At 35.9% G+C, this 19322-nt stretch overlaps 1 protein-coding gene across 1 annotated transcript in view; it reads left to right on the top strand.

Moving 5' to 3' along the window:
* LOC139151858 (protein O-mannosyl-transferase TMTC1-like) overlaps positions 1 to 19322 on the top strand; it is a 43417-nt gene that overhangs the window by 7277 nt on the left and 16818 nt on the right. The window contains 12 exon segments of the mRNA XM_070724890.1: positions 2942 to 3118; positions 3989 to 4061; positions 5302 to 5405; positions 6547 to 6638; positions 6641 to 6744; positions 7718 to 7839; positions 8730 to 8900; positions 10177 to 10290; positions 11540 to 11686; positions 12833 to 13047; positions 14003 to 14138; positions 15798 to 15942. Coding sequence (XP_070580991.1) covers positions 2942 to 3118; positions 3989 to 4061; positions 5302 to 5405; positions 6547 to 6638; positions 6641 to 6744; positions 7718 to 7839; positions 8730 to 8900; positions 10177 to 10290; positions 11540 to 11686; positions 12833 to 13047; positions 14003 to 14138; positions 15798 to 15942 — 1600 coding nt within the window.

Genomic DNA, 19322 nt, shown 5'->3' with positions numbered 1-19322 from the left:
TGGCAGCCATATTGGTTACAATTTTTTCATGTCCTTAGCCAAAACTTGGGCACGTCTCAACTGATTTTATTCACCGATTTTATTTAAACTTAGTACAGGGACATCGACCTATGTCATACATATGCACATTGATTTGTTTTGTGATACAATCCAATATGGCCGCCGTGTGGCCATTTTTTCCGATTTTTTCATGTCCGGAACCATAACTCAGACATGTATCAAGCAAATTTATTCAAAGTTGGTACAAGGACATTGACTTATTTATACATATGTATGTGGATTGGTTTCACGAGATGGTCCAATATGGCCACATGGTAGCAATTTCGTTATGGTTGTTTCATGTCGAGAGCCATAACTCTGGCAAGTCTCAACTGATCTTATTCAAAGTTGGTACATGTACATTGACTTATGTCGTACATATACTTGTTGATTTTTTAAACAGTAAGATCAAATATCGCTGCATGGCGGTGAATTTGTTACAATTTTCTTATGTACAGAGCCATAACTCAGACATATTGCCACCAGTATCATTCAAAGTTGGTACAAGGACATTGACCTATTTCATACATATGCTCCTCAATTTGTTTCACGTCATGTAGCAGTAACATGTCAATTATTGAAGTTTCGTAAACAGGCTGATATGTCAAGAAATACTGCATCAAATTCATGAAACTTTGTACAGATGTTAAGCTCACATTGCTTTGACATTGAAAAAGACATTTATCAGTGTCATTTTAATTAATTTGTAATTGCATAAGTAATGAACTTTCCTAATTAGGGTGATATAGCCACAAATTAATACAACGTCAAATGTGATGAAACTTGATACAGATGTTGATCTTATAGTGTTGTAAATACTGCATCAAACTTTATGAAATATGGTACAAGTGATAATCAGTTAAGTGTTAGGATTGTATGCAAAAATGTTTTGCAACATCCTGTTGATTAATTCCTAGTAGACTCATTTTATGAACTTTAGGATGGTGGCCTACTTTGGTTTTATGTTTTCATCACCATGGAACTCATTCTTGGCCATTGAGTGCCATCTGTATCAAAGAATTTTATCACAGACCTAATTAATGAAGATGACTCTATCCTCTCTGAGGACATGTAATCAAAGTACCCATTAACAAGTGGGGACTGTGTCATCAACGATGACTTGTTAATTCTTTTCTTTGTTTGATCATTGAAATGCTTACTAACAACCAAACACTATTGGCTCTCGATATCTTTCAGATATTTCTTACCATCTTTTCTTACCCAGTATTGCACCCAGCTCATCAAAACATCATTATCAGTGTTCCATACTTCCAAATTTATACGTCATCCTGAATTTTTGGGGGGAAATCATAATTACCGAAAGAACAAATTTCCCCCCAAAAAAATATATGAATTCAACAGCTTTTTGTCATTTGCTGCTCCGTTGAATACTGAAATGTTCCTGCTTAAATTTTAGCATTAAAAAATAAGTATTTACTGTTTCTAAAGTGAAAGTAAACAAATACCATCCAACTTGAGTTAGTACCTAAAAAATCTTTATTAAACACTTTTCTGTGCCTTCACTCACAAAAGATAATGGCATGTTTGATGACGATGTGCTGTCTTTAAAATGGATTATTTAATATTTCATAAAATTTATCATTGCCATCACCCTAAGAATTGGAAGATTATTCTTATTGTGAGTGTTGATGGTGCATGGTATGTGTCCTTTTGTTTACAAGAATGCAGGATAACCTCAAAGTTTGTGACAAATTACAAGAAAAGCAGTCTGGGTGCAACGCTACATGTCAACTTCAATATGCTTTAACTTCTATCTAAATCCTTCCACATTTCACAGAATTTTGATAATTATATAATCCTTCTTAACTTCATTATATTGGTACATGACTTTGCTTTTGGGTTTTGTTCAGTTCCCTGTCTGCAGCAAATTTGAACACTGCACTGGAAACTGTCGTGAGTGTGGAGGTGTATCAGAATGCTCACCAAGAACACAAAAATAACTAACATCAGAGCTTGCATCACTTGGGTACACAGAATGCTCAGACTTGTAGATCAGTCATTGGAGGTGAAGGGTACATCACTGCCTAAAATGACAGATATTCCAGTCTAAAATCTACACTATGCATGTCTATGCTACATTGGTGCAGGTAGATTACCAGACCATCCTGCACACTGTGCATGCTGAAGATAACACAGCATGTATTCTCATCTTTACCTGAACAAGCTAAATTATTCTACGGTACTTTTGGTGATTTTTACACAAATTTTCCACATTGTTGCTTTCATCATGCTTTGTGGAAAGTTACAATGCATTTGCTGACAAGATGAAATCTGTGGACCAAAGACACAAGCTCTACCTGTACATGTGTACTGGTACTGGGAGTACGTATGCAGTTACCTGTGGCCCTGCAAGCAAACTGTTGTGCTAAGATGGTAAAACACACAGTAACCCAAACATGGCCGTAAGGTCCTATAATGCAAAGGGAAGAGCTTGCAGTTTGGTATTATTCTGGGACAATGGTTAATGTGTTGGTACAAATACGGTAATTGGTAATGTGAAATGTCAAAATTAACTACATGCTTTGGTAGCATCCTCACTCAAATTTGTCTCTGGTGAAAAAAATTTGATTGCAGACAATGATACAGTGGTGTACCCTAATCTCTTTATCAAAACAAAGTAACTTGATTGTTACATTTAAACAATTCCTTTCCAATTAATAAGTGTTTGTTTGAAAGATACATGTGTGTTTGTCTAATTTTTCACTGGTCGTACATATTTGAAGAGTCATCATGAGAAAGGATATTACAATGTATGGTGGTTTCCTCAATATACGTACATTAGAAATGTAAATTTTAGCAAATACAGACATAAAATAAGATGATATCTGTGAAACATTTACAACAAAGTTTGTTTCATACATTTTCCGATGTATTTTCACAGGAGTATAGAAAAACCTGATCCAGATAGAGATTATCTGACCACAAAATCACCATTATGTTTGATGTTGTCAGTCTTCCTTGGTGCCTGCAATATGTTCATCAAAGAACACGGCATTACAGTGCTTGGAGTCTGCATTATCTATGATGTCATGGTTCTCTCCAGGAAAGGAATATTTAGGTAGGTTTTGTTGTTGGATAACTTTGTTCTTAATTTTTTTGTCATTCTCTATTCTGTACAAGAGGAATGGAAATGTTGTGTTACGCTAAAATAGATTCCTGTCTCTTCAATCTAAGATTTATAATTATAAAGAATGTGTTTTCTGACACACTAGCTTTATTAATGAGGTGTGTCATTTCACTGATTTATTTATTCATTTGATTTGACTGCAATATCTTTCTCTTAAAGCAGCTTCTGATTGGCCCATATTGACCATCCATTCTGAATCATAGCTTCTTAATGGACAATATTGACTACCATCCTTCTGAAGTTCTAAACATGGCATTTGATTGGCTGATGTTAACTACCCATCACCCTTCTGTGTACAGTATCTTCTGATTGAATCATATTGGCAGCCCAACAAACTCTTGTGACATAGCTTCTGATTTGACAATATTGACTACTGTCACACTTCTGCACTTCTGTAACATAGCTTCTGATTATAGATTGCTTTGAAAACAAGACACTCTTTACACATAGTTGCGTAGAAGTGCTTCAAAGATTGCATTCCGTTCTATGAAAATGAGGAAAAACTGTCGAATTTTCATAAAACAAGTCACTACTTGACCTGTTTGACATTCCATTTGCAATGTAAGATGTAAAATAAGGTAATTATGAAATACGGTAAAGGATGCGTGTACTCAGACGTTAGCACGTTGCATCGCACTCTGCTTCTGGTCAGGCGATATGCTGCACCAATGTCCTTGTGCATCCTCTTTGGTATTTCCTAATGACCACTTAGCATTAGACAACATCATTGTACAATGATTTGATCACAACAGTAGCAAATATGAGTTTTCATCTCCATTTTTTTTTGGACTTCATTTTCAGATTTCTTCAAACAGGAAGACTTGACATGAGCTGTTCACCAATGATGAAAAGAATATTTACAATACTTACTGTGGTAAGTCAATTTTCTATTCATGACTGTATTCAATAAACATTGCATTTCCCTATAGAGAACATGAGAATGCGTCCAGTCTTTGTATTCAACCATATTTCAAATGAAGCATTAAATTTTGAAGTTTTCATAGCATTTGCAGTTTTTCCTAGGAAAAGAGGACTGAGCTCCATTACAAAAGTGGTACAGTTGTATCGCCACAACTGATGACATCATACCTGCCATAAACAAAGCACAGAAGTCCAATTGTGACACTAAGTGCAATGTATTATGAGTACCACTTTTGCAATGGTGCCAAGGGCTGGTGTAGATTTTTTCCTCTGGTATTTTTTATTCTAACTTGAAAAGTAGCTGTCGCATGGCATTCTCACAAGAGGGCGTTCAGATTCCAATAGTGGGCGCAATGTCTGATATGTTACTCTATTTAGGAAAAAATGCTGATTGTGACAAAAAATGTAATTAATCCATCACGGAGAAAATCACTCAAATCATCAGCAGTAATTAGCCCTAATGTAACTGTGTTAATCACTATCTGTGTGTCTGTTTCTATTCTACTGATTTGTGTAATGAATACGTGGGTATCCTTCTATGTATGTACCGGTATGTGTGTATGTATGTACCAGTATGTGTGTATGTACATGTTCCGGTATGTATGCATGTATTGTAAAGAAAGGCTGTGTATCAAACGCCACACCTGAAATACAGCTGCAATAGATGATGGTTGGATGTACTCAGGACTGAAATAATATCACTACAAACATAATGAGAGCTAGGAAAATACAAACTTGGTCAAATCTGAAACCAATCACTCCAGGGCAGATTTCTTGTATACATATACCGGTATTTGTTATATTGTATGGTTGATATCTGTGATATTTTAATAATTCTCCTTAAAAAATGTAATGTTTAGTAACCTTTTCATGAGCATTGACAACCTTTGTGTGGGTGTTTATAACATGGTGTTATCTATGCATCATTGGTTGCCATGGTGTTATCTATGCATCATTGGTTGCACAGTTCAAATTCCCTCTGATGATTCTTTTTACTGTGCGAAAAAACAATGATATTGAGTTCAAATGAAATGAATACAAATCACTGACCCACATTTGACAACAGGTGAGATTTCATTCGGAGTCAGATTAATCTCTGCAAATCATAACATGCTTTGTTTAGTGTTATACCGTATCATAATTATTTTGAATGACAATTTTTAGGAAATGGTTTTTTTTATGTTTCTGTACAGCTTGTTTTGTTGATGGTATTTCGAATTTGGATGTTAAACGGTCAGTTGCCAGCATTTTCAGATCAAGACAACCCAGCATCCTTTGCACCACATCTCAGCACCAGGTAACATTCAAATTGTTCATAAACAAGTATTGGCAGTTATTCTAATGTTATAGATGACATAAGTACAGGGTGTGGAAACTACACTGTTGCGTTTTTTGTTCCAGTATGATTGCTTTAATTCTATCAAGTGAAATTAATAAAATAACAGAGGAACCTCAGAGCTCGTAGAATATGAAATTGAAAAGTTTCCCCAATCATGTCATTTGATTGTTTCACACGACATGATTATTGAAACTTCAATTTGAAATTCAAAGCTTCCAAACTCTGCAGTTCAACTGTTATTTGGCTGCTGTGGGTCCTTGCTTGGCAAGGCATGCATGATACTGTGCATACAGTAAATGTGTAGAAATAACATTATGTTTGTTAAAATGGTAATGATTGTACATGTATGTTTTAAGTACTTTTTGATGTCACTTTTCAATGTTGGAAAAATAACATGTAACAAAAGCAGCACAATAACTGTTGACAAACAATGACAGAAAATATTTACCATATTCTCTAGGATTAAGTTCCTGTGACGATCAAATCCAAATGAAGTTTCCTGGTAGCCAGGCTGGATGCCCCCTGAAATCACCAGCCTGTCTTCAGTTTCCACTAGCTTACCTGCCTAACTCACATTTTCACAAATTCTATGAAAATTTCCATCTATGTTTTATTTTCCCAATATCATAGCAATTACCATGGAGATAGTTTTCCCTCTTTTATTTGGTTAACAGCTGCAGTAGTCATACTTATGGAGCAAAATTTAGCAGTCTGATCATAAACAACACTAACTGGTTAGCCCAGACTCCCATGATTGCAAAATGTTAACTGATAGCCCATTATTGATTAAGTGTTTTAGCTAAGGTTTTGGAACATTTGGGAATCTTATCATTTCTTCTCTCCTATAATCTGATTGTATTGATATACACATGTACCATGGGGATCTCAGTAATATTTATCTGCTTATTACTGCCCTGAACAAAAACGCTGAGTTTTGAAAGATTCTATCTGTTTAGATATGGAAACTGATTGTGTATTCACTTCCAGCAAACTTATTTGCCAACTCAAAGCATGCACTCAGTAATAGAGTGTATCGTCAGTACAACTAGCAGAGTACCACTATACAGCGCCCTCTATCATCAGTTCATTCTTCTTCCAGGTTCATGACGTACTGTTATCTGCTTGTCTTCAATGGATGGTTGCTACTGGCACCCATAATCCTTTGCTATGATTGGCAGATGGGAAGCATACCCTAGTAGAGTCTGTGGCTGATCTGCGTAACCTAGCAACCATCTCATTCATTGCTGTCATGGCAATGATTTCCATTTACTGTTTGCTGTGTTTCTATCAAGACAAGGTGAGCTATCCCATGATGCTGCAATCCATAGAAATATTAACCTCTGCCTTGGTGGACGAAAGTTGATATTTTGTTCAGAAATAGACTTCCTTAAGACTGGTATACAAATGAGCAAACAACATACTCTCTTTCACTCAAGTTTTGTCAGTGTCCTTGGTATCAATAAAACCTGATTGAAGAGTCACAGGTCTACACTCCTGCACAGAATTTGTGAAGTCCATGTTGTGTTAGTAGCTTGATTGTTCAATTTTATCAAAGAATTTTGCTGACAAGGGGTCCTTTCAAAATTTCAGAGTCATTTGGCAAAATTTTCAAAACAGACTCAGTAGACAGTATCAGTTCATGTACTATTATTCAGAACTTATGGACTGACAGCAAACGTTTTAGAAGTGTCCACATAGATAAAACTGTTATAGACTGGCAAATTTCATCGGTTGTTTGAATAGGAGAGAATCTATGGTTTTCAAAATTGAAGATGTGAAATGTTTTCTGTTTGATTGTTGTTTATGCAAGTCCACAAGAGATAGTTTTCTCTGGAACCTTTTTGATTTTTCTCCACAATTTGATGGTTTACAGTACCCAGATAAGACCAAATGTCTTATATAAGCAGAACCCCAGCCCTGTTGACTAATGAATTATATCTTGGGTGCAATTAATCAGTGAATGGTGGCTTTGTACAGTGTGTGATTTAACCTTCTCATACATATGCATCATGGTTATCTATTTATTTGATAATTAGAAAGTGAAAAAGAGTCAAGTCTTATAAATCCAAGGGGCTTGATGTCACATATCATTTAAACTGTCTTTCACAAAGACTAAGATCACATACCAGCAGAACATGTCAATATGTAAACTACAACTTCTACAGCATTAGTTTACAATAAATTGTTACAATTTCATGACATTGAATCATGTCATAATTAATGATATCATTACTACAAATGAGTCATTGGCGTTTCTGTTTTCCTTTCAGAAAAATCAACTCCGGGTCATTTTGACCGCTTTGCTGTTTCTTGTCATTCCATTTTTACCAGCGTCTAATCTCTTCATCAGAGTTGGTTTTGTTGTCGCTGAAAGAATACTGTACATACCAAGGTAAGATTTCTAATATTTAGAGATTGATCAAACCTAATATCCAGAAATTTATAAAATGTTCTGGTGTTTTAAAAAAATAGAATGTAGTTTGACTATCCAGATATTGATGTGATTTATACATTAATTGATACAATTGAAGCAGTTAGATGTGAAACCTTAAATTGTAGCTGTCATTATTTAATCTTTTGGTTTCAATGTGGGATATCTGGAAACATTATTTCCACTTATTAATGATTTCTAATGTTATCAAAACTCTATGATTGTTTGTCTACAAATTTATTAAACTGACAGCATGTGATACTGAGATTCCACAGCAATAAATCTTCAATGCTAGTACAAATTCATGTGTTCACCTTTTTGCCAGCTTTGTACAGCAATTTGAATTTTCAATCACAGTGAGCTTTTTACCATCAAGTTTCACTCTTTTTCTTAAGGTAGTATGCGCCTCGAAAGTGAAAGTCTTATTCTTTTGCTCAAACTTTCCTCAAAGAATTTCAATCATTCTCTTCCAAATCGAGAATAAAAACCGGTGGTCGCCATGCAACTTTTGGAACTAGAGAAAAAAATTACACAAGATTAACCGAGATTTGAAATTCAAAATGGCCACTATACCTGTGTTAACTCTATGGAGGAAAAAATAAAATTTTTGATTTTTAGAAAACTAAGCTTGTGAAAAGTTTTCTTACACCAAGAACTTTGAAATGAATCATCACAAGTGATAGATCAGAAAACGATTGGAAAAGTTTGAGAGTCTGACTATCTGTCCCTGTAGCGAGTTCTACCTTAATAAGTACAGTAAAGCATTCTTTCTTTCAAATAGTACAACTACCAGAATTTAACTTTTAAGATGAGATATATGAAAGAAGCTTCTTTGCTGTGTTTTGTTTCAGTCTTGGCATTTGTATCCTAGTTAGTCACGGAATCAATAACATTTGTAGGAGCAGTACCAAGAGACTAGTGCCAATGATATGCACTGTAATGGCATTGGTCATTGTGGCTTTGTTTACTTGGAGGACAATCATCAGAAATCCTGTCTGGAACACCAGGGAATCACTCTTCAAGTAAGTCTATATCACCAAATTCCACTGCAAATATCATCTGCTTGGATATACTATTAAACTGGATATCACCATGGTCAGACATTTCACACGTGACGACATCACTGTGTCAGCTGCATGCAGTTCAATTTAGCACACAACACGCTAGATGAAGACAGACAGCTCATTTGTGCCAACAGTTCTAGATAAAAACTTTGCTGCTGCTTTAATTTTGCAATTACTTCACCCAACAGCAAAATTACATGAAAAACCTTGCTATTTATTTCCATGTTTTGGTAATTGATGTGAAAGTAGTACAGTTGTTTAGTGTTTTGGATTCAGAAATGATGGATGATACTATAGTTGATTAATCAACAGGCAATGGGCAATCAGTGTTTTTGCTGTGGTTTTGGAAATTTACATTATCATTGTGATTAATGAAATGGGGTTCCGCATGCCTTAAGCTGTTCACCCTACCGATTCTGTATAAAGGTCCATGTTCAGTTTTGATCATAAAGAATTTGGGTGAAACCATGGCGATGAAAGGGTTAATAAGATACAGTAAATTTCTGATTATCATTCACATAATGAACTCATTCTACAACTATTGTGTGACATAGGATGTCAGTGGACTATTTAACTTGCCCTGTTTTGATGATGATGTTGACAAATTAATTCTTCCTCATGTCTATTTGTGCATCTCTTCATTAATTTCCAAAACTTCACCATTTCACAATGGTGCGAAATCCAAGGAGTCTTAAAAGTGGAAAAGTTTAAAACTATCCTAAGGAAAGTGAAGAGTCTGTTTGATACGGTATGCTGGTACCGGTACTGTATGCGTCATCAGAAAACCACTTTAACATTTATTGTGAACTAGAAGCATTACACAATAGTGATATCCATTTTGATTGGCTATAATATTGTTACAGTGGTAAATCCAATTTATTTGGGGAGTTATTCTGGAATTAAATCGTTAGTTTGCTGTAGGTTCATACTTTTTATTGTAATTTATGGTCAACAGTCCACAGTGAATAAATACCTCTTCTATCCAGCTTTAATGTACTCAGTTTTAGGAACTGTTATCTAGAGTTTTGGCTGTAGCAGTTTGGAATTCTATCTGATTGAAGGTAAAGTTAAAGCAAACAGGTTTTGTATCACTCAGCAGTTTTCATGTGCATGTATGTTACAAAATGAATTCCTGGTTTACACAAAACCAGTATGTACCATGTAGCTATCAATGTCAGTTGAGGACCACAGTTAGCAATAGTGTCTGATGTCAGGTACTTGTCTTGCACTGCAGGTCTGGAGTCCACACACTGCCTCATAATGCCAAAGCTCATTATAATTATGCCAATTATTTGAAAGACATCGGAAGAACGGAAGAAGCAGTGAAACATTACCGGAGGACTTTAGAGTAAGTTGTTTTCTACCAATTCATAGGTGCATTTGGAGATAATTTACATTATCCTAATACAGTTTGTTCTGTGATGGTATTGATGGTAAACAGCCGGGTCAGTTTAGTATAAACTATTGCAGCTTTCTATTGCATTGATCAAGATCAATGCTGATTGTCATTTCAGTCTTCTGCTAGAATTTTGAATGGATGACGCCTCGTGTATCAGTTTCTACCTTAATATTAGAGTGTCTTGAAAACTGACTAGGTTATATGTAAATCGCTGATACAAGGCTGACAGACAAGTCACCTACCATGAAAGCATAGATGCTACATAAGATAGCTGGAGTGTTCATGTAACTGTGAAGGGACCAGTGCATAGAAGCACACAGTGGCATATCAGTCTTGCGTGGCTACAGAGACTGTGCCAGGCATTAAAAATTATCTGCTACATCAGTGACGTAGCTTTAGCATCATCCTCATATATACAATATAGAAATAACAGGCGATGCGCTGACCATTAACGTTTATTTATGGGCAAGGGGGAGAGGAAAGCCAAAAATTAACGGGCGAGGCTTGCCGAGCCCGTTAATTTGGCTTTCCTCGAGCCCACGCCCATAAATAAACATTAATGGTCAGAGCAGAGTCTGTTATTTCCATTATATTATCAATGAACCGAAGAAAACCGTCAAAATTTGCGAAAATTTCCGGAGCGAACGACAACTGGGCGCCAGAACTGAGCAATACGCGACGCACTGTCACACGCGCTGTCAAATATTGGCAAATCTGGAGATATTTTCAGAAAAAACTATCTCAACTTGGCCCACAAGTGCTCCATTTTATTTTGTGATTGATTATGATTTACGTTTGAGCTGTAAAGTAACGATACTGTGAGTTGTTAATCTTATTATTCATATTCACGGTCATTTAAACAGACCATTGTGTCAGTCACGTGGTTCAGATAAATCAATCAAAATGCGACAGGCAGGGCATGGTAATATTAATGTATTTAGCATTCTTGAAGTTATGTACTGGATGTTTTGTCACATTGCATTACATGCGTTCCTTACCAATATTTGAGTTGACTCAGGTTGACAATATCCATCAGCCATTGACTGTTCACATTTCATCATATGGATTCATGACTATCGTTTTGAACTGACCTAGGCCGACACTAACTATTTGTGTCTATAAGCCATTGATTTTTCCACATGGCATGTGTGGATTCATGATCAATGTTTTGAATTGACCCGGGTTGTATCCATTACAGGCTGTATCCAAGACATGCCAGTGCTAATAACAACCTTGGAACATTGCTGAAAGATTCCGATAATGATACTGAGATTCTATTCAGAAGAGCAATTGAAATCAATCCAATGCATGTCAGGGCATACTTCAACCTGGCTAATTATGTCAAGTGAGTTATATTTAGTATTTCTCTTTATAGAAATTATGAATTTACAATTTTTTTGTGATATGTCATTGTTGTCAGTTATTCACAGACTTTGTCAACATGAATATCCATGAGTACAGGGCATGCTGTGTACTGGTATAAAATTTGAAAAGTACCTAAATTAAAACAAAAACTGAGCTACGACATCACCTGATAGCATTTATTGAATATTTGCATAATGTCCATGATCTGTAAGTGTCCATACACTGTAAGTTGGTAGTTATATGTATTTATTCAGTCTTGTGAAGATCATAAGACAGCTTCATGAGCAATTAAGGCTTAACTCGGTTTGAACTGTCAAATATTTTGCTGTCACTATACATACCATTATTATACACCTACTGCCGTAACCTGTGGGAGTTTGACCGTCCAATAACTTTCCGTATTTTGTATAATACGCGGAGTCCCGAATACGGGAGACGTGGGACGCGCCTGTTTGACCTTTGACCTAGCGATTATCGGATGTAAACAACTATTTTACGGAGAGTTATAGACATAATAACATCTTCCACCAAAATGTATTCGTAGTATAAGGTTTAAAACACGCTAAACACAAAACTGAGTCTAAATGCAATTGATTTTTATTTTAAAAAACAAATTAAATTGAAAATATTCAGTGAAGTTTGCTTGAGCTGCACTGAAAATTGATTGGCTTCGTGCCAACGCAAGGGACTTGTACTACGGAGCAGTAGATCGTGCGCGTTCCACTCATATCGCGCGTGCCAAATTAGAATTAGTTTATACGGACGATTAATGGAGGGAGGTGTATAATAATAGGGTTATACACAAAATACGGCCCTGTATGGACTCGGGCTCAGTGAGTGACGTATTGGACTCGCCTTCGGCTCGTCCAATACGTCACTCACTGAGCCCTTGTCCATACAGGGCGTATTTTGTAAATAACCCTATAGTAGTGAGGAACTGATCAAAAAATCTTGAATATTCAAAATGTTATTTACCACAATGATGTGTATAATTGTCAATTCAACATTACTTTGTCCTGATAAATTACAATTTGAACAATTTGAATTTCTCAAGGTACTGGTAGATAACACTAAATGGCCTTCTTTTGGAAACAATAATAATTTGTAATTCTTCTATAATTTTCAGCAAGTTTGGTGGACGTCAAGAAGAGGCAATTTCACTTCTCATCCGTGCAATAGAGATAGATAACCAATATGCAGACGCCTATTCCAGCTTAGCAGGTATCCTGCTGGACTCTGGTCGCTATGAAGAAGCTGAAAAACTTTACCAAAATGTGATCAAATTGACACCAACAGATCCGAATGCATACAATAATTATGGCGCATATTTTGTCAGAATAGGTAAGGTAATACCACCGGTATGTGTGCAATGGCAGAGGTTTGCAGTATACCGTACCCATACTTGATATTTGTGTCATTGTGTGACTAGCTGCTGAACAAGATGGGAATATCATCAGGGCTGTTTGCAAATTATGTGCTGTAATTGTTCTTTCATTAATATTCAGAAATATTTGCCTGAAAACTTAGATAACAATTTGGAAATCACACAAGCAAGAATGACGAAACTAAATAGGCGACTGCCAATGTTATGATGAGCACTAGAAAAAACATCTAAGATCTCAGACTACAGGCTGCAACAATAGCCATGCATGCAAAATGACATAATGTGTCTGAATGTGTAGCAGCAATGTCCCATGTTGCACACATGCCGCTATATTTAATCACAAATGTGCAACTTCATGAAGCCCAGATTGATTGAAATGCCACTAGCACACATGCTAGTAGTGTGGTATGATTGTCTGTGTGTCTTTTTGAAATTAGCTGCTACGTACTTACTGTTCAAGATACATTGCTTGTGCATTTTATGGGCTAGTATCTATAATAACTTTGATTATTGTGGAAATATTTATGACTTGACCTGAACATGCGAGTGACACAGGAGCAGATTTCAATCAATATGTTATTGAAAAGAAATTGATACAGTGTTCGCTGTCATCACTACATTTGGGTTTTAGTCTGGACCAGAATTCTCCTGTCAACAATAACAATGCAAGACAGCACATGGTACATGCTAAGTTGACAAGCTGAACACTGTGTTTCTCAACATGCTTTAGGGAGTGGAACCAGAAACTATGATTGACTTGGAAAAACAAAATAGTAAAAAATCATCCAAGCTTGCAGCTTCTAGTCCTTTAAACCCGGAATTAGCATACTGAATTTATGTCTGTTTTATTTACAATCAATAAGTTTCTACCACTCTTTAATGAAGTCAGTTTATTTTCATTTTGTTCATCAGATCAACAAGAGAAAGCTACCGAACAATACCTAAAATGTCTTGATTTGGATCCCAAACACAACGTTGCTATGGTTAACATTGCAAGGTTGTTCAGAAAAATGGGAAAAACAAAAGAAGCAGAGGATATGTACATTAGGTGAGTAATGGTAACATGAAATCATAGGTCAAAATTATTATTAAACGATGTGATCAGTGTGGATGTATCGGATGTACAGTCTAGTATCTTATATGTACCATTTGCTAAGTTTTGTGAATATATCTACATGGTTTAGGAACCCTGGTACCATTTATAATGTTCATTACCGGTAATGTGATTGTATTAACATATGGTAACACATGACTCGGGAACTCAAGTAAAAGTTACCCGCTTACCGCCCTCAACGAAATACTGAGTTGATTTGAACTATCAGATCATTGTAATGAGTTAGTGGTTTGAGTTCCTGTAAGTGTACAGCTGTCAATGGTTGGTAATTCTGGCCTCTGAGTGTTCCTATATGTTGGCAAAATTTTCACCAAAATGTAAGTTATGGCAGATAAATTATTTTCCAACAATTACACAATGGTGTCAAGAAGATGTTAGACGTGCAATAAACAGTGATACTTGGTATGTAATTGAATGATTGAAAATAGCTCTGCAGCTGTTTTCACAAAATCTTCACGACAGCTGTGCTGTATATCATATCTCCAGTGAAGTGCTATGATTGTGATAGCAATTGTCGGATTTACCAATGCTTGTAACAGAAAATGTCCTCAAAGTCCCTTGATTGAGACAAATTCAATTGTTTACACATGAGTAACATGTTTTACCAGTAAGTGAGGCTGTAGTTATTAAAACATACCGATCCCTTTAGCTTTGTATGGTTTAGAGCAATGTAATATTGCTGTGCACACAAGATTTAGTCACTGATCATTTGGATGTCATCGGTATGTTGGTGTGCCTAGTAATAAGAAGTCATGGGAGCACTTCTTTTATTTGTTCTGTAAATTTTTTAAAGAAAGCATGGGTGTTTCCTGCATGATAAGTCGTTTCATGCAAGGAAAGAGAGTGGAGATCAAGCTAACAGCTAGAGTGCTATAAATAACCAATACACTGTGCATTAAGGCACTGACAATATTGTATGACTACCGGTATGTGAGTCACATCAAACCTGTGTCATACATCATAACATATATATTCCACACAGCTTCCAGTGTGGTCAATGGTTATGAAAATATATGTGAAAAGTTCTCCTATTTTAAATTATATGGTTGAGTAAAACACTGAACAATTCTGTTTAGTTTCTTTCACGCAAGGTTTACGTTGAAGAGGTTCAACATGTACGCCACAAGGGAAGAAATCTGTCTCAGTGAATGTCCTTTAAGGTTAATTGCACATCAGGGAAAGACATTCAGACTCTCAAATTTTACAATTTTCTGATCTACCACTTGTGGAGGCTCATTTTAAAGCTCTTGGTGTAAAAAAATTTTCACTGTCTTAGTTTTTTGAAAGTCAAAACTTTTATTTTTCCCTTAGAGTTAACACAGGTATGTCATCATTTTGAATTTCAAATATCCATAAATTTTAGATAACTTGTTTTTCTAGTACTAGACTTTGCATGATGACCCCTGATATTTATTGCTGATTTAGTTAGACAGTGGTTCAAAGTTTCATTGAGAAAAGTTTGAACCAAAGTTAAAGTCTGTTACTATTGAATCACGTACCGGTACTACCTGGTACATTGCTGGTTTTGAGCTGAGTAGTAGCTTTCTCTGTGTAATGGTTGCTGTTGATCATATGGTAAATTTGTATTTGCAGGTCACTGGCTGTAAAACGTGAAGCAGAGACTTTAAAAAGCCTTGGTGCTTTATACTTCAACACTGACAGACATAACAAAGCTGTTGAAACTTTCCAAGAAGCTTTAGTACTGGAACCAGATTCACCAGAAATCAACACAAATTATGTAAGTATAAACATGTAATGAAACAAGCATGTCTTCATGATGTGTAGAGAATAATTCACTTCCGTTGCACGTATTTTATTTCACTTAATTGTTTCATTTTGTTTTGATTTATTTAGCTGAAAAGCATATTCTGTGTTTACACAATCCATTCTCAAAGTGTGACAGATAATGTGACTTTAAGGAATTGATCTTGCTGTGTACACTCCACTATAAAACAAGTCTAGATAAGTGAATGCATTAGCTAATCTAGCTTTGTAGTTTTCTATTGAATATATAAAGTTTGTTATGAAATATCAGATGGTATCTACCGGGTAGCTGCCTTGATATTCTATGCAATTCTTCTACCAATGGTTTGATACATAACATAGTTTGATTTGGTTGATTACATTGAGTCTGAATTTTAATAATTTCATCATTCAGGTGTTATGGGATATTTTTATTTATGTATTATAAAACATGCAATGTTGCTGAGCGTGTTCATCCAAATATGGACAACAGTCTGGGACGTGATATGGTACGTAAAATAGTGCATGGATGTGAGGGCGCTTTTCCCATAGCTTTAAACAGGCACATGAATCTAGGTATATGTTCATTATGGCTGTGATGCAGTGTTAAATGAGGGATGACTAAACATTAGTAGACACACTTTTGGTTGAAAACCAAAAGGGTTTTCTTAATAATAAGGGGCTCTGAATAATATTGATGGTATGATTTGACTCCTAGGTTACCAACATTGCAAACAAAATTTCTTTGTGTCCACTTATCTTCAGTCTTGTATAAATGAACATGCCAAATTAAGTAACGCCACAAGGAATTGTCCGGCTAGAGATCATTTCAACAAATCACGGATAACCAGCTTATTTGATCTCCATTTATGTGTGGATTTGCCATAATATGGTTCAGTTTTGGTGTACAAAAGATAGGCAAATAACAAGCTGTCACTCCTGTGTAGTGGCTATTTACTTTGATGACAAACAAAGACAAGTATTAGTGACAAGCGTCCAGTGAAACAATAGATGGCCAAATAGTTCGTTGTTCACACCTGCAGTCTCATCAGCTGGATCGGTGGAAGGTTGAATGATCTTGTCATTAGCACCTTCTCTATTTCTAGTTCACCGTGGCACACAAGTGCCGACACGCATGAAAACACAAATTTCCGACAATCACACCACAGATCTAACTTGAAATGCTGGAAAAAATGCCAAGTACACAACAAATGCGTCTGCAATATGGATGAGTTTCGTCGACTGATCCACAGTACCAAATCACACAGCCCAAACTGATCCACAGTACCAAATCACACAGCCCAAACTGACGCACAATTTCTATACTTACTAACACTCTCCACTTAAAAACACATTGATTACACAACAAACAAGGATAGAGCAACACACCTTTAAACCGAAGCTGTCTGATTTTTTAGTATCACAGGCATATTCTTTTAAATTCTCCTAGTATAAATTTTCAAATTCATTCCGTACTTCACAACACTTGTAAAATTTGTGTTTAGTCTTTTGTTTAAATAAGTTGACATTGGGATATTTACAAATCCCTGTTTTCAGAATAGTGACTGTTCATCAGGGTTGATGTAATGAGTGTGAAATCAACGTGATAAGTATGAACATGTGAGTTTACGGTACTTCTCTTTTTGGAGGAGGTGATTGCCCTGAAAAAGTCAGGTCAGGTTTTGATGGATTGAGTTGTAATGAAAATACTGTATTTTTGTACGCCTGAAAGGGCATGAATGCAAATGCGAGCAAATTTTAAATAGTTTCCTGTACCGTGAATCTCAACTCATTTTTATCGTTTAGCGAGTGAACTTGAACTGTCTTTGTCTTGACTGAAATCATCACATTACTTTAATATTAGCGAGCATTACTAATGCGATAACTGTATCTTGCGTCCGTTACATTAGAAAGATTTTCCTGAGGTGTTTTCGATTTACACAGCAAGCGCATATTCACGTTGCCTTGGAGACAGACCCTCAATACATCATATCATGGTTACTCTACCCCACAACCGTGATCATATTGAATATTTGTGCTTAATATTTAGATCTTTACAATCATTTCGATCATTGACAATGTTAACTATAGGATGGAATAGTACAGCAGTACAGCATAATATAACGTGAAATATCAACATACAGGTCAAGCAAAGTACGGTAGATGCATATAGCCTTCTATGTTTGCTGTATTCAGGTTTATAGCATAGGCGGTAGAGGGACTGTGTTTATAGCTAAAACACCGGGTTTGCTCATTGAAGAAATAAGCAAAACAACTTGATGATGTCAGTCTTCATTGCTTCAGTGGGAGAGAGAACATCGTCAGCCAGCACATGCCACCACACAATGCAAGTAAATGTGAGAAATGGGGTAAAATTAATCAAATAAATATTCTGTAGCATACAATCACGTTGAACATTGAATTTCTACATGAGAACTGTCAAGTGTACAAAACAGCGTAATTGATCTGGAACCAGGCTTTGTTTATCAGGTAATCCCAAAATCACGAGGATCAGTTAGCACCTCCATAAACCTCTCCTTATAGCAACTTAACCCTTTGAGCCCGGCTCGGACAAAAATGTCCGCATGATGTCATGGGGTACCATTGGGTGCAAAGGGTTAAGGAAACCGTACTCGATAGTCCGACATCATAGGCTAACTTGCCATTACACTAATTATATGCAAATACATAAACAGCCAGGCAGACCACACACTTCTTGGCGGCATTTTTTCTCATGAAAAATCACTTTATTTATTGAAAAATGAGGTTACATACTGAAACAAAAGGCATAACAGTATTACAACAATGTAAAAAAATTTGTTACGATGGCAATAGTTTTGTAAACTGTAGACTGAACATTAATTACTGTAACAAAAATATCTAATTTGTATTGAACTAAAATGATAATGATATTCACCATGTACATACGTTTAGTAGACTAAATTATTAAATCATGTATTGTGTGGTCTGCCATCTCTGACCCTAACATTGAATTAAAGGCCTGTGTTGGTGTCATCGTCTTGCCAGGAAATTTACTTACTAGATTACAATTTCAATGGAAAACAAAAGGCTATGACACCTTCATATCTGACATACTAGAACAAACTTGATCCCTGGGATCAAGTCCCTGGCCTTTAAGGTGCAGTGTTATATATTTGTTCTCCAACAAATCGTGTTTGTAGGAACCAGTATGTATATTGGTTACAACAAACACCATATTGTGGTGAGAAGACAGCCCACATGGCTGCCAGAATGAATGATAACAATCCTTGTTATTAAATATGCAGACTTGATAACTGTTTGGATGAGGCTCAATTTATTTTGCATGTTTTGGAAGTCTGCCATGTCAGATGTGAGCAGGCATCATTTTATAAG

The sequence above is a fragment of the Ptychodera flava genome, chromosome 2, assembly GCF_041260155.1.
Source record: "Ptychodera flava strain L36383 chromosome 2, AS_Pfla_20210202, whole genome shotgun sequence".
Classification (NCBI taxonomy): domain Eukaryota; kingdom Metazoa; phylum Hemichordata; class Enteropneusta; family Ptychoderidae; genus Ptychodera; species Ptychodera flava.
The sequence above is the reverse complement of the archived record's forward strand: the minus strand, read 5'-3'. Positions and strand labels throughout refer to the sequence as shown.